The sequence below is a fragment of the Zychaea mexicana genome (assembly GCF_025766255.1).
Source record: "Zychaea mexicana strain RSA 1403 chromosome Unknown BDB00scaffold_60, whole genome shotgun sequence".
In the NCBI taxonomy this organism is placed as follows: Eukaryota; Fungi; Mucoromycota; class Mucoromycetes; order Mucorales; family Lichtheimiaceae; genus Zychaea; species Zychaea mexicana.
In genome coordinates this window covers 17,600-30,160 of record NW_026516723.1, presented here as the reverse complement: position 1 = coordinate 30,160, position 12,561 = coordinate 17,600, and the positions used below count along the sequence as shown (strand labels likewise).

General features: G+C 40.9%; 3 protein-coding genes across 3 annotated transcripts; 1 reads left to right on the top strand and 2 right to left on the bottom strand.

Moving 5' to 3' along the window:
• Window positions 1-1,822: 1,822 nt before the first annotated feature.
• BDB00DRAFT_833626 (uncharacterized protein) lies at window positions 1,823-2,143 on the bottom strand (the record flags this gene model as incomplete). The annotated part of the gene is made up of 1 exon (XM_053124277.1): window positions 1,823-2,143. The coding sequence occupies one exon, from the start codon at window positions 2,141-2,143 to the stop codon at window positions 1,823-1,825; it is 321 nt and encodes a 106-aa protein (XP_052977508.1).
• A 4,069-nt stretch (window positions 2,144-6,212) lies between these two features.
• On the bottom strand, window positions 6,213-8,217 carry BDB00DRAFT_506677 (uncharacterized protein). Its single transcript, XM_053117641.1, has 2 exons — window positions 6,805-8,217; window positions 6,213-6,689 (listed from the first exon to the last, which is right to left on the bottom strand). Exons 1-2 carry the CDS (start codon window positions 8,069-8,071, stop codon window positions 6,403-6,405), a joined length of 1,554 nt encoding a protein of 517 aa, XP_052977507.1. The 5' UTR covers window positions 8,072-8,217; the 3' UTR covers window positions 6,213-6,402.
• A 1,426-nt stretch (window positions 8,218-9,643) lies between these two features.
• On the top strand, window positions 9,644-10,592 carry BDB00DRAFT_506621 (uncharacterized protein). Its single transcript, XM_053117640.1, has one exon. It carries the CDS (start codon window positions 9,860-9,862, stop codon window positions 10,379-10,381), a length of 522 nt encoding a protein of 173 aa, XP_052977506.1. The 5' UTR covers window positions 9,644-9,859; the 3' UTR covers window positions 10,382-10,592.
• Window positions 10,593-12,561: the final 1,969 nt, after the last annotated feature.

The window sequence follows — 12,561 nt, the reverse complement described above, 5'->3', positions numbered from 1 at the left end:
AGGACAATGAACCTATCAACAGGTACCTCGGCCATTACATCAGCTAACGCCGGTTTCAAAGATGTGCCCGATTAACATAGCGACTTCAATAGAAGTTCTGATACGTCCTTGATCCATCCTCTATCACATAGTTTATCCATTAGTCGGATGAATTGATATCGCCGTCTTAATAGCTAGAATATAAAAGAGCTTTATCTTTTGTTGGAATAAAACATCATCTCAAAGATACTTAATCTTGTCCCTTATTATCTTTATTAAAGCTCTATCATCACAAAGTTAAAGAAAACAAACGCGCAATCGGAGGGGAGGGGTGTCGCTTGTTTTATATAGAATGCCGAAGCTTTGAAAAGAATGTAAAAGCTTCAAAAATAGCCAGTAAGGCGTATATTACCAAACAGCGTTACCCGCTATACACACCCCAAGATGCAAATTCATAAAAAAGGACATTGCTACGCTCAAACTTGGATAAATAAAAGAAGTGATTGGCTGAAGCTGGAGTTTTGTTTACTTCTAAGCGAAGTGCCAGGAGAACTGAAGAGGCACACGGGTGTGAGAACCAGCGTGTGGGGGGACATTCTTGCATCTTGCTCTGACAAAAACTCTCCCCATCTGCAGATTTCGAAGTCCAGCAGTGAGTATACTAATCTGCGTTTTCTTTCTAATGAGCTTTTTTTGCTTATCTTCTAACACTTCTTTTAATGTCTCATATATAGAGCATCTTTTATTACAAAAAACGTAAGCTTTTGATTGATAGCATATTATATAACGTACGAACACATATCAACTAACACTCTGTATAATAGGATGGCCTGTCTCTACTCAGTCAAATACCATGGTAAGCTGCTTTCTATTATAGCGGATAATGGCTTTCATAATCTAAACCATGAAAACTGACGCGTTTTTTCGCTAGATAAATGATCCAAGTCGGCACAACTTTGTCGTAGAAAGAATGTCAAGAGTAGTGGAGCTGTTCAACATCATTGTTGGCTTGGCTGTACGGTCCAGCGTCGTCACCAGCTATCGTTTTTTTTGTATTCGTTGCAACGCTTCCCATTGAGGGCGTAAAATAAAATGAAACTCATCCTCCGTTGCCCAGTTACATCTCCCCCGAAAGTGGAATCCCCCAAAAATCATCTCACATGCCCCTTCTGTAAAAGGAAATTTTTCTTGATCTCTGTTTACTTTTCCATGTTCCAAATTGGGAAACGGGGCACTTTGGGTGTGTACACACCCAGATTGACAAACTTTAAGATACCATGATTTATTGGACACAATTTCGGCCCGTTTTCAAAGGAGGTGAGCAGCCTCCCCCAAACAACCTGGGAGACTTTTTTGGTGCGTCTTTGTTTGCATTTCTTGTACGAAAAGGACTCTCTCGCTTATTCAACGCCCCCCTCCTGGAAGTGAGCACCCACCACGTACACGATCTGTCCAATCACAATTGGTTTCCGCTAATTAAGCTGCCAGATTTACAATGTCTTTGTAATGAAAATGTAATTACGCAATCACAGAAAAGTAATCTGTTTGTAGTTGTAACAACACTTTACTGAAGAGGCATAAAATATATTAATAAAAACTGGCATATAAGAAAAGAAGCGAAAGACAAAAAATAGGATTTAGAGGGGCATAGAAAACGGACATAAGAATCATACAGAAAGAATATAAAAGGTGGTCATAAAACGCATAGAAAAATCATCCAGAAAGAATATAAAAGAGGTTCGTTAAAATGCATAGAAGAATTATCAACAAAGGGTATAGGAATGAGACATAGGTAACGTATTAAGAAGAGAAATGTTATAAAGAAAAGATTGAAGGAATGGGTTTAGTAAACGATTTTTTCAAAGTTGTACGTCGTGTTTTTGAGCCACCAGCAAGTCCCAAACTTCGACTTATTGGCGCTCAACGAGTCTCTCTGTGGCCCACTCGTTATTGGACTTTGTGACATGTCGAAAACTTCGACAACAAGATCTTCGTCAGTGCTATTAAGGACGAAATCATCGCGAGGTAACCGCACGACGATAAAATTGCTTGCGATGTCTTGAACGCAGCAATCAAAAATGCATTGACGCAGCTTCACCAGCAGCCAGAACAAAATCGTAAGCTTGAACATAGTACTCGTCGCCTTGTTTCGCCGTGATGACATCTAGTGTCAACCCACTCGTCTTGGCGGATTATAGAACAAGGCAGCTAGGCCAACCTTAAGCTTCTTACTGCTGTTTGTGTTGTCTGCCAGAACGAGCCCACTTTGTACCAACGCAGGATCATATCATACGAAGCGATAACATCTGGACGGCAGGTTTCCCAAACTCCTGAAAAACAATCCACGAAACGACCACCTTCACATATATGACGTAGCATATATTCTTCTGCAAATTTCCTGGCCAAATCTCGTCCACCGTTCTGCATATTGGTGTGGCATAGATCTGTTTACTTCTTGTGTATCTAGCTCTTTTACATTTATCCCATGTTAAGGTAATGGACGAAGTTGATATGTGTATTATTCCTAGGATGCCTTTTCTAATCAACTGTTTATACCATACAGAGCAATAGCTGATACTTGCCGTCTTATGTAGTCTGATAAGTGAGGTAAGCATACCCATTCCCTCCTTCATAATATCTACCTTCGTCGTGACCTGTATCCTAGCTAGAAGTATGACAGTAATAGTAGTAGTAGTAGTAGTCGCGTCCTTAGTTCTATTTCTCTTTCTACTGTGTACTTTTTTCAAATGTCGTTTTTACAAATAATTCTGAACTGAAAAATCTGAACGCCCTCTTGCTTGCTTGCTTGTTTGTTTACGCCTATTGGAACGATCGTTGAAGCTTTCTCTCGATCACCCAATATGCATAACCCCCGCTCCCCCCACCTTGTTAGATGCTCGACCGTAAAAGGCAATTTTTTGAATCCTTCATTGTTTGTAAACAAATCTGCACAAAAAACCTCTGGGTGTGTATGGTATCAATAAAGCATTCGACAAGAACCGCATTTTTTTATATGATTCGATACAGAACGTTTTGTTCTAGTATCGGATTTGTACTTTTTTCCTGAACAACCACATATCTTATAGCAAGGTCGATCACTTTAAAATTAGATGAGGATCGTTATGGTTATGGCCTTCCTTGAGATAGTATATGCACTAATAATAATCCTTACCGTGAACACTGAGGCGTGCCTGGCTAGGAAAGGGTTCCTGAAGGTGGTGGATTGCCGCAGTACAGTGGTCCCCCGCTTTTTGCAGCAGCGGTTTTTGGTGGAAAAAACTGCAAAAAGTGGGGAACTGCAAAAAGTGAGGATGAGTATGAGATGTTACACAGACTGAGTCTATTATGTTAATTAAGTGTCAATGATAGTAAACCAATTAAAAGATATCGGTGCTGTGCTGAGGCTACTTATTATAACTCAACTCTTATATAAAAGGCTGTCGTCTCACTCTTGATGTTTATATACTGCACTATCGACATCTCCACACCACTATGGTAAAAGCGAAATACCAAAAGCTTACTGACGAGCAAAACGACGCTTTATATCAACATTACATTGCTCAAGAGCAAAAAAATCACAAGATTACTTATGGCCAATTGCTTGACTGGGCTAAAGGAAAATACAAGCTTGAAAATGTTCCCAACGAAACAACTATCTCGAGAATGATCATGAAAAGAAAGCGAGATGAAGAGAAGGGTGTTGACAGTAGTAAAAGACAAAAGTCGCGTGCAAAGTTTCCCGTAGGTCTAAATTATTCGAATACTTCTTCGCTATCCATATAATTAATAAAGAACAAATAGGAATTGGAATATGCCCTCTATACGTGGATAGAGCAAAGATTTTTTGAGAAGATCCCAGTCAATTGGGATATTATCAGAAAAGCCGGTGAAAATTTTGCAGCCAAACTGAGTATTCCGTCCAACGAACTGACGTTCTCAAATGGTTGGCAAAATCGCTTCCAAAACCGCTACAAGTTGAAGGTGCAAACAATCAGTGGTGAAGCAAGCTCTGCTAATGTCACACTAGCAGAAGCTCAGCTGCCGGAAATCCAGGAAGTCTTGAGAAATTATCCCCTAAGAGACATCTACAATATGGATGAGACTGCAGTATTCTACGCAAGTGCCCCCGTGACTACCATTGCACCTAGGTCATTCAAAGGATTCAAACAGGATAAATCGCGGTTGACATTAGTCCTCACAGTGAATGCTGATGGTTCTGATAAGTGGTATCCTTGGTTCATTGGCAAGGCAAAGCGGCCAAATTGTTTTGATCAAGTATGTGATACTTCTTCAAGGTCAAATTGATGACTTACTCACAAATGTCTTTTACGCAATCATAGGCCCAAAGAAAGAAAATCGATATCTCCAAGTACTGTGGAAATGCCAATGCTTGGATGACCCGTGAGATTTTTAAGAAATATCTCACAATGTTAGACAATTCTATGGTCTATCAAAAGCGAAAGATTGCTTTGCTGCTTGACAACTTTTCCGGTCACTACTGTGATTATGTCCCGAAGAACATCGAGCTGGTGTATTTGCCGCCAAATACAACTTCATTAATGCAACCTTTGGATGCCGGCATTATTCGCAGCTTTAAAGTACATTTCAAGTATGTTTTGTGATGATTAGTGATCTACTTGCATGCATTGTAGATGGAAATACTAAGGCTATTATTTCTGTTATTGTAATAGGAATCTGCAATATGAGCATGCATATAACAGCATTCAAGAGCGCCTGGAGAAAGGCCTACCTGCTAATAATGGCAACACGTTCCGTGTTAATGTTTTGACCGGAATTGCATGGTGCCATCAAGCTTGGAAAAAAGTCTCTGAATCCACCATTAGAAACTGTTACCAAAAAACAGGGGTAGTAGAGAAAGTAATTGATGACAATGTCAACAGTGCATCAGATAATGCAGATGAGGTAGCTCTTGGTCAGATTGACGATCACTTGAACCTCATTTATGGCATTGAAAATCTGGAAAGCTTCACTTTTGATGCAGATCCACCTGAGGAAATTGCAGCTGTCCATCCACTGCTTTCCGATGAAGAGATTGTTCAATCTGTGCTCCAAGAAGAGATAAAAGCAGGTGATAATGTTGCTGATAATGATCGTGATGATGGGGACCAAGGTGCTCACTCTGAATCGGTACTTCCAGCATATACTATGCGGGAAAAAATCAGAACTCTAGAAAAAACTATCAGTATTCTAGATGCCCCAGAACACCAAAGAGTCCGAGACGAACTCAGAAAGATTCGAGATGATATAAGAAAGCAAAGCCAGACCATACAATCTTCAATTACCGCGTATCTTTAGCTGTAAAAAGTTTGTGTAATAAAAATTATCTCTTTATGGAAATAAGGTAGATGTCACTGGTTCGAGACTCTGTGTCCCAGGCTCCTGAGTCAATAGCGGAAAATTGCAGGTCCCCATTTTTGGCCTGCAAAATGCAAAAAGTGAGGAAACTGCAATTTTATTAAGTGATGAGCGGGTTTGCTCCAAAAAAATCTGCAAAAACTGAGGATCTGCAAAAAGCGGGGCTGCAAAAAGCGGGGGACCACTGTAGTAGAATTACTCTGGGAGTGTGGTTGCTTCTTCTTCGTCGAAGCAATGGCTTAAAATGTAACGTGTAAGGTATGTAGGGCTAGGATAACGACTCAGGACAGTCGCACCGGTTCTGTTAAAGTCTTGGGGCTGCACATCGCCAAGTCGTATTATAAGCTTCCTTTGACCCAAATGTTGGCTTCAGGTTACAGGTGTAACAAAGAGAACTTATTGCCTGCGACACAACCCTCAAGTAAGAGCTTTCTGCTGGACTGCTGGTTCGGCCTAAAGAATTTCCAGTAGAGAATGTTTCTGTTTAGCCATTCGTATATGATAGAAAACCATCGAACGGTGCTTAAGCTAACGATATGAGCTTGGACTTCATTGGGTGAGAAGGGGTGATGACCAAGACAGCAGGATCGCGGCTATAGACGTTTTCATACGACCATCTGCTCACAAAGGGCATCAGTAAATGCATATGCATGCGTGTATCATAGTTTTTTAAATGCATGACATCGTTTTGAAAACTGCATTACTCTTTATATATGGATCCTCAATCAAGCAAGGGGGTAGAGGGAGAGTTTAAAAGCCAACTGACCAGCATGGAAAAACAAAACCCTGTCCAAGTTGATATTACTGCGATATCATAATATGAAGACAAACAATTTTGTTTATAGGCGAAATAGGGTTTTTGATTCTATGAATAATACTTCTAGAAACGAGAACCGTATAATATATGAATTGTACATGTGCTATATATGAATTGTACATGTGCTCAAGTGAAATGCGCCGTTTGATGCTTGTGTAATATTATCAAAATAGTCTCATCTGAAACTATTCCGCTATAATATTATTGTCTTAGGTTATGTATAATAATGATTATAATTTTGAGGCAATGTAATGCCTCTGTAATGGGGTAGGTTTTTGCTTAAAGCAGTATTCTTCAATCCCTGCTGATGCTATAGTATTTAAATATTCCAAAACTTGAGCGCGTGGTGAATGGTAGCTGATACATGATTGATGTGCGGCCGCCACTGCTTCTCGAGCTCTAGGTAGCATATCCTTGTAATACGCGTTCACTGTGTCTTCTACAGCACTTTCATCTTTGTACGCGTTGGCAAGTTCTAAACCGAGTAAACACGCATCTACTATAGCGTGATTTCCAGCTTGATACCACACGAGAATTAGCGACAACTTGCTAAACACTGACACACCGACTTATATCTCTCAGACGTAACCCACTACCACTGGTTGACACCTTCTAAACAACATTCAACTAACCTTGGCCTCCGTGATTTGTCATTGGGTGTGCAGCATCGCCTATAAGCACTGTACGCTGATGTTGTTTCTGGTTGCAGATCGCCTCGAGATTCGGATGCGGTGCTCGCTCTTTGATATACAGGGAACGTACATTAGTGTTAACTGGCGTTTCCATTACTAACTGCCTTAATGGTCCCGTGAACCCAGCCTCGACCACTTTTGCCTTGGCCCGCTGGAGCTTGTCTGTTGCACAATAGCTTTTGACCGATGCTGATAGCCAAGATGACGGATGTAATACTTTTTTTCCTTCTTCGACAGCTGCAAGGTGAATACCAGCATCTTTCTCTGGCCAAGTTACAGACCACATCATTTCATAGGGATTTTTCTGTGTATGGTCAACATCCAGTAACGAAGCAATGATACAGGTCGAGTGCTTGTTGGAGTCATCACTCTTACTTGCAGGAGCGATCATCATGCATGGGCCGAGTTTTTCGATTTCGCGACGCAACTCGTCGTTGATCCAGTAGCTTGCAGCCAGATTGCGTAGCGCATTTGTTGTGGTAGTTTGTTCGAATGCCTCGGGACCAATGAGCTGACGACATACATGTGAATGGACCCCGTCTGCGCCTACGAGTATCTTGCCATATTCTACCGTTCCGTCCGTAAAGATCACCTTGATGCCGCTACAACTACTATCACTACTACTACTGCTACTGCTGCTGCTGCTGCTCTTGATGCCATCACCATCACCATCAACTGCTACATTGGTGTAGTGATCAAATGTCTTGCCCCATATAACATCATCCATAACGTCCTCCAATAACCACGTACGGAAACGCCCACGGTTAAGGCGAAACAAATCGGTATTCGGCGGCGCGCTCATCAGGCCCAAACATCTGCTCTCAATGCCATCCACCACGGCAAACGAAGCTCGATCATTTGGATTAACTGCTGCCTTGGCTCCAAGTGTTGCATACTTTGCAGGGGCGATTGCCGCTTTCAACATGGGAAGAGAGAAGTTTAATGTAATTGCCCACCCTTGAAATCTTGCAAAAGCAGATGCGTCCCTTTCAAATATTTTGTAAGGTACGCCACGGTATTTCAGCACATTAGCCAGTGTAAGTCCGGATATACCCGCACCGATAATAAGCACTGGCTGGTTGTTATCGCTTTTATTTAAAGGCATAGGAATAAAGAAGTAGAATAACTTAAAATGCAGCCAAGAAAAGATAGGAAAAGAAAAAAAAAGTGCTATTGTTAGTAAAGAAAAAGGAATGGGTTGCTGCATTTCCTCCCTTGCAGCCGTCAATTACGGATAGAAGTGGGTGCTTTTGGCTTTTCTTAACAGTTGCCCCTTTCTTTCTCTGTTGCTTTTAATAGAGTAAGCATGTGGCAATAAATTGGTTGCGTTCCTTTGAGTTCAGTAAACAGGAGGCTGTGTATAGGAAGCGTAGACACACATTACAAACAATGCTCTGAAAATATGTTACAGTATTGGATGATACTCAAACCTCCTCATTACTTCTAGCAAGTAGATGGACTTTCGCTTTCATGTACTACTACACAGTTTTTACATGTCATACATTGCTATGTGCACGACCCTGTGATACTACTCGCGCCTTAGCAGATGATAAATCTGGTCATGTTTCATCCGCAGCATTATATTACATTTGTTCTTGCTTCTACAAGCTAGCTATTATATCATCAAATGATTATGTAGACAGTTTCTAATTGTATGCAAAGGGGACCATTTGTCAATCCCAGTAGCGTGTAGTGATAGTTTTTAACTTTTTCAGTATTGTTTTTTCTTGCTATTCAGTAAAGTTTTGTCGTTTTAGAAACGCGAAACATTATGAAGAGTGGATCAGCACTGCAATTTCACACTGCGGGAAAATAAGAGTGCGAAAAGGGTTGGAAAACGGGTTAAAATGTTAACCGGAAGGAATGGGGTAAACTGGAAAAATCCACCCACTCTACTCTTTTTTTTTGACCTGTCGTTGACCAGCATTTCCTTAAATTATCCTTATTTCCTCTGCGTTTTCACCAGTATTACCCGACTTTTACCACTGACTCTCACCCAAATACACCGTTATCAACCGCTATTATACTTTAAATACAAATGTTAAATAATAATGTATATACAGAGCCAGAAGTAATAGTTTACAGTGATCTAGTATCTAGTATGCAGAAGGGTATCAATCCATATCCAGCAAGCAACTACACTTTGCGCGTGAATCCTATATTTGAGGCGTGATCAATTAGTAAGATATACAATAACGCGAGCATCCCTTTAGACCACAGATACTTGCCTAATCGGCTGATTGTTTTCGCGACTTGCGCTTCTTTCCACCTTGCTGTCTACTCTTCTTCTTTCGTTTCTATAAATGACGCCTAACAGTGAAGATACACAACAGAGTATAATGGTAGCCAAGTTTTATATATATTACCCTTGACTCGCTTGTTGTTGTTTCTTGCTGTGTACTAACGCTTGTAGTTGTGCTTTGCTGTGTGGTATCCCTACTTAAATTATGATCCTTTGAGTAAACTCGTTTCAAAGTAATGTTTTACAGCTGATCATATTTTCTATCCAGTTTTTTCCTGAGCTCTCTGTTGTAATACTTCGCCTTATCATGCCATCGTTCATATGCTATGTGTTCGACACATCAATTTCCCACACATTGACGAACTGGTAGCCCTTGCTTTTGAGCCTCTTCGAAAACAGTGTCAACCAGCAGCTTCTTGTCAATTAACTTGAGCTTTTTCCAGGAAGGTATTCTTGCCTCATCGCCGTTCTTGTCCTGCAGCGTTTCGAACACGTCTGTACACGCCCAAAGCGCTACTTTTCCCATATCTTTTAATATAGACTTGGCATTCGCAGTGATTTCGAAGTCGCCGTGCTCTTCAAAGAACTGTAGAAGTGCTGATCGAGAACATCTTGACACTGGTGATTTCTCTGATCCCGGTCGTGACGATTACGGCTATACAACGCCAGAATCACGAGAGCTGCAGTCTGGCGCTGGCTCTTTCAGCAACGCAGCAAGCAATCAAAGCAGCAGTTACAGTGACAGCACGAACAATGGTAGTAGTGAAACCGGTGGAAGTATCAGCAGCGGTAGTCAATGTAAAAGTAGTAGCGACAGCGATAACGACAATGACGGCATCACGAGCAGAAACAGCAACAGCAGCGACGAAAACTATACGTGAACACGAGTTTTCAGCAAAGCCTCGCCTGAACGCCAAAAAGATTGACTTTGCAAAGCTGACATTACCTGTGGATTTGAATGCGCGTAGGGACCAAAGCAGTGATGATGCATTGCAGTGGGCAGATACGTTTGGCACTATACTCTTGCTTTTTAGTCATCAGCACCAAGGAAAGAAAATGATCTTATGTCTACTACGTCTTGAACTTGATGCACATCCAGCTACATTCACAAATATTCCCATTGGCACACACTCACAATCTAGGCTCTATGTGACTGACGCTTCTCATCTGGATTGTCTGGCAATGCAGCTCAAGTCGATAAACATTGAAAATAGGCACTATTATCTGTATCCCGATATGCGTAGACACAACTTCTTAAATAGCTCCAAAATTTGATCATTTTTCATATCAATAATATTGCGTTGGGTATTCGCGGTGAAAAAAAGAGAAAAGCTAGTTTACTGAAATCACCTAGACTACCCTGGAATAACCTTCTCGACTATTCTCACCTTGTTTTTACCTTATCTCACCATCGTCATTTTTATTATAGAAAAATTAACCCAAAGTGCCCTGTTTGTAACCATTCCATACGGTGAATCAGAATTTTAACCGCTACTTCACCTATATTAACGCATAATAACCGGTTTCTCACCCAATCCGTTCCCATCATCGATGATGGGAACAGCAGGTCCACCACAGACAATACATATGAAATGGGTATATAAACGCGTAAGAAAAAAAAATGTTGCCGAAATTCCAGAGCTGCATATCAGGCATACCTTTTGGTTATTACATTTCTTTTAAAGCGGGACTGCATAATGACTTACGCACCCTCTGTGTGCGACTGGAATAGTGTTTTTGATTTATCGACAGAGCAAACTGCTCTTTCTGTTATCGTAAACAACATGACAGCACTTAACGCTATTTAAAATATGTTTGAATAATAAATTCTCGCTTTGAGAAGCATGTTAACACATCACACATGCTCTTTCTTTTCAGCAATTTCTGTTCTCTGGATCAAACAATGGCTTTGAAAAAACTTACATATCATTTAACGACAGTGACTGTACAGAGCAAGGGGGGACAGCAGATTCATAAAAAGCAGCGAGACACAGACATGCCAAACCAATCATCAGCAAAGATCAAGTGAAGAGAGACTAGTTTATGTATCGGAAAATGCTCCAATAATGTATTCTGCTGAAACTATACATTTACTAGATGGCGCGCATGGATTGTCCTGGCAGAAGTTGTGTTGGTGACTCTTGCCCGTATGTAAAATTAAATTTTGCTGGTTATTAATTTGTCTGTATCGCTCATGTACAACTAATGTGCCTGTCATTTTCGCGCAACTTTTCTCTCTCTCTAGCTTCGATATCTCCTCTCCTTTTCATAGGGGTAAGCCTTTGTTTAGCCGAGCAAAATGTTCATATTTACGACATATTCACACAAAGGAATACGTGTAAGGCATTTTACAGAATCATTACCTACGACACAAGACTTTTGGTGGTGAACCCGCTGTGGAGATGCAATTAACATCGTGGGCACTCTGCTGCAATTAGACACTTCTTTCTTCATGTTTCCAGGATGGGTATTACTAGGGACACTCCAAAAAAATGACTCGACACTCCATTTTTCCTCAAATAAACCAAATAGTTACACAAAAATAAACAGATGCTCTATAAATATACTAAAAAAGGACTATTAAAGGAAGAGGAGTATTTGGAGTGTTGCAATCGCCACGATGGCGTTGTAGGCGTTTGGAGTGTTTGGAGTGTTTGGAGTGTTTGGAGTGTCTGGAGTGTTTAAAGTGTTGCAATCGCCATGATGGCGTTGTAGGCGTTTGGAGTGTCTGGAATGTTTAAAGTGTTGCAATCGCCATGATTGCGTTGCAGGCGTTTGGGGTGTTTGGAGTGTTGCAATTGCCATGATGGCGTCGTAGGCGTTGAGCTTATGAAATTTTTTACTACTACGATGACTGATAAAGCTACGAGATGTCTATTATATAAGTTGACAAGTTTATAAAAGAAAAAGGATAAATCCCCTTTTCTTCCTCTCTCCCTTTTCTATCAAAATGAACGCTACAAGAACATATACCCTGGTTGATCTTATTGGCACCAAATATGATTCGAAAAATCAGCTCCGAGCAAAGGTTCAAGAGATGGCCCTAAAGAATCAGTTTGCAACATCCACCAAGCGCAGCAACAGTCGAAATATCTACATCCACTGTGTCCATGGGGGGTATCTACAGGAACTGTCATGACATCGACGATGATGAACGTGAAAGACTGGTATCGACACAGAAGACCGGTTGTGCTTGGGAGCTCTTTGGCTCATACATACAGAAAATCAAAAAATGGGTGATTAAACGTGTCAGCAGCGCCGACAGCCACAATCATTTATTTGACAGTAACGCAGCAGCATCTTACCATCAACATCGAAACCCAACAGCTGATATTGCCAGTCGCATCTTGTCAATGACAGAGACTTCTATCAAACCAGCCAAGATTTGTCAAGAGTTACAAAACAACGACGAAGGCACAATCGTGACAATCAAGGATATTTACAATTTCCGCCAA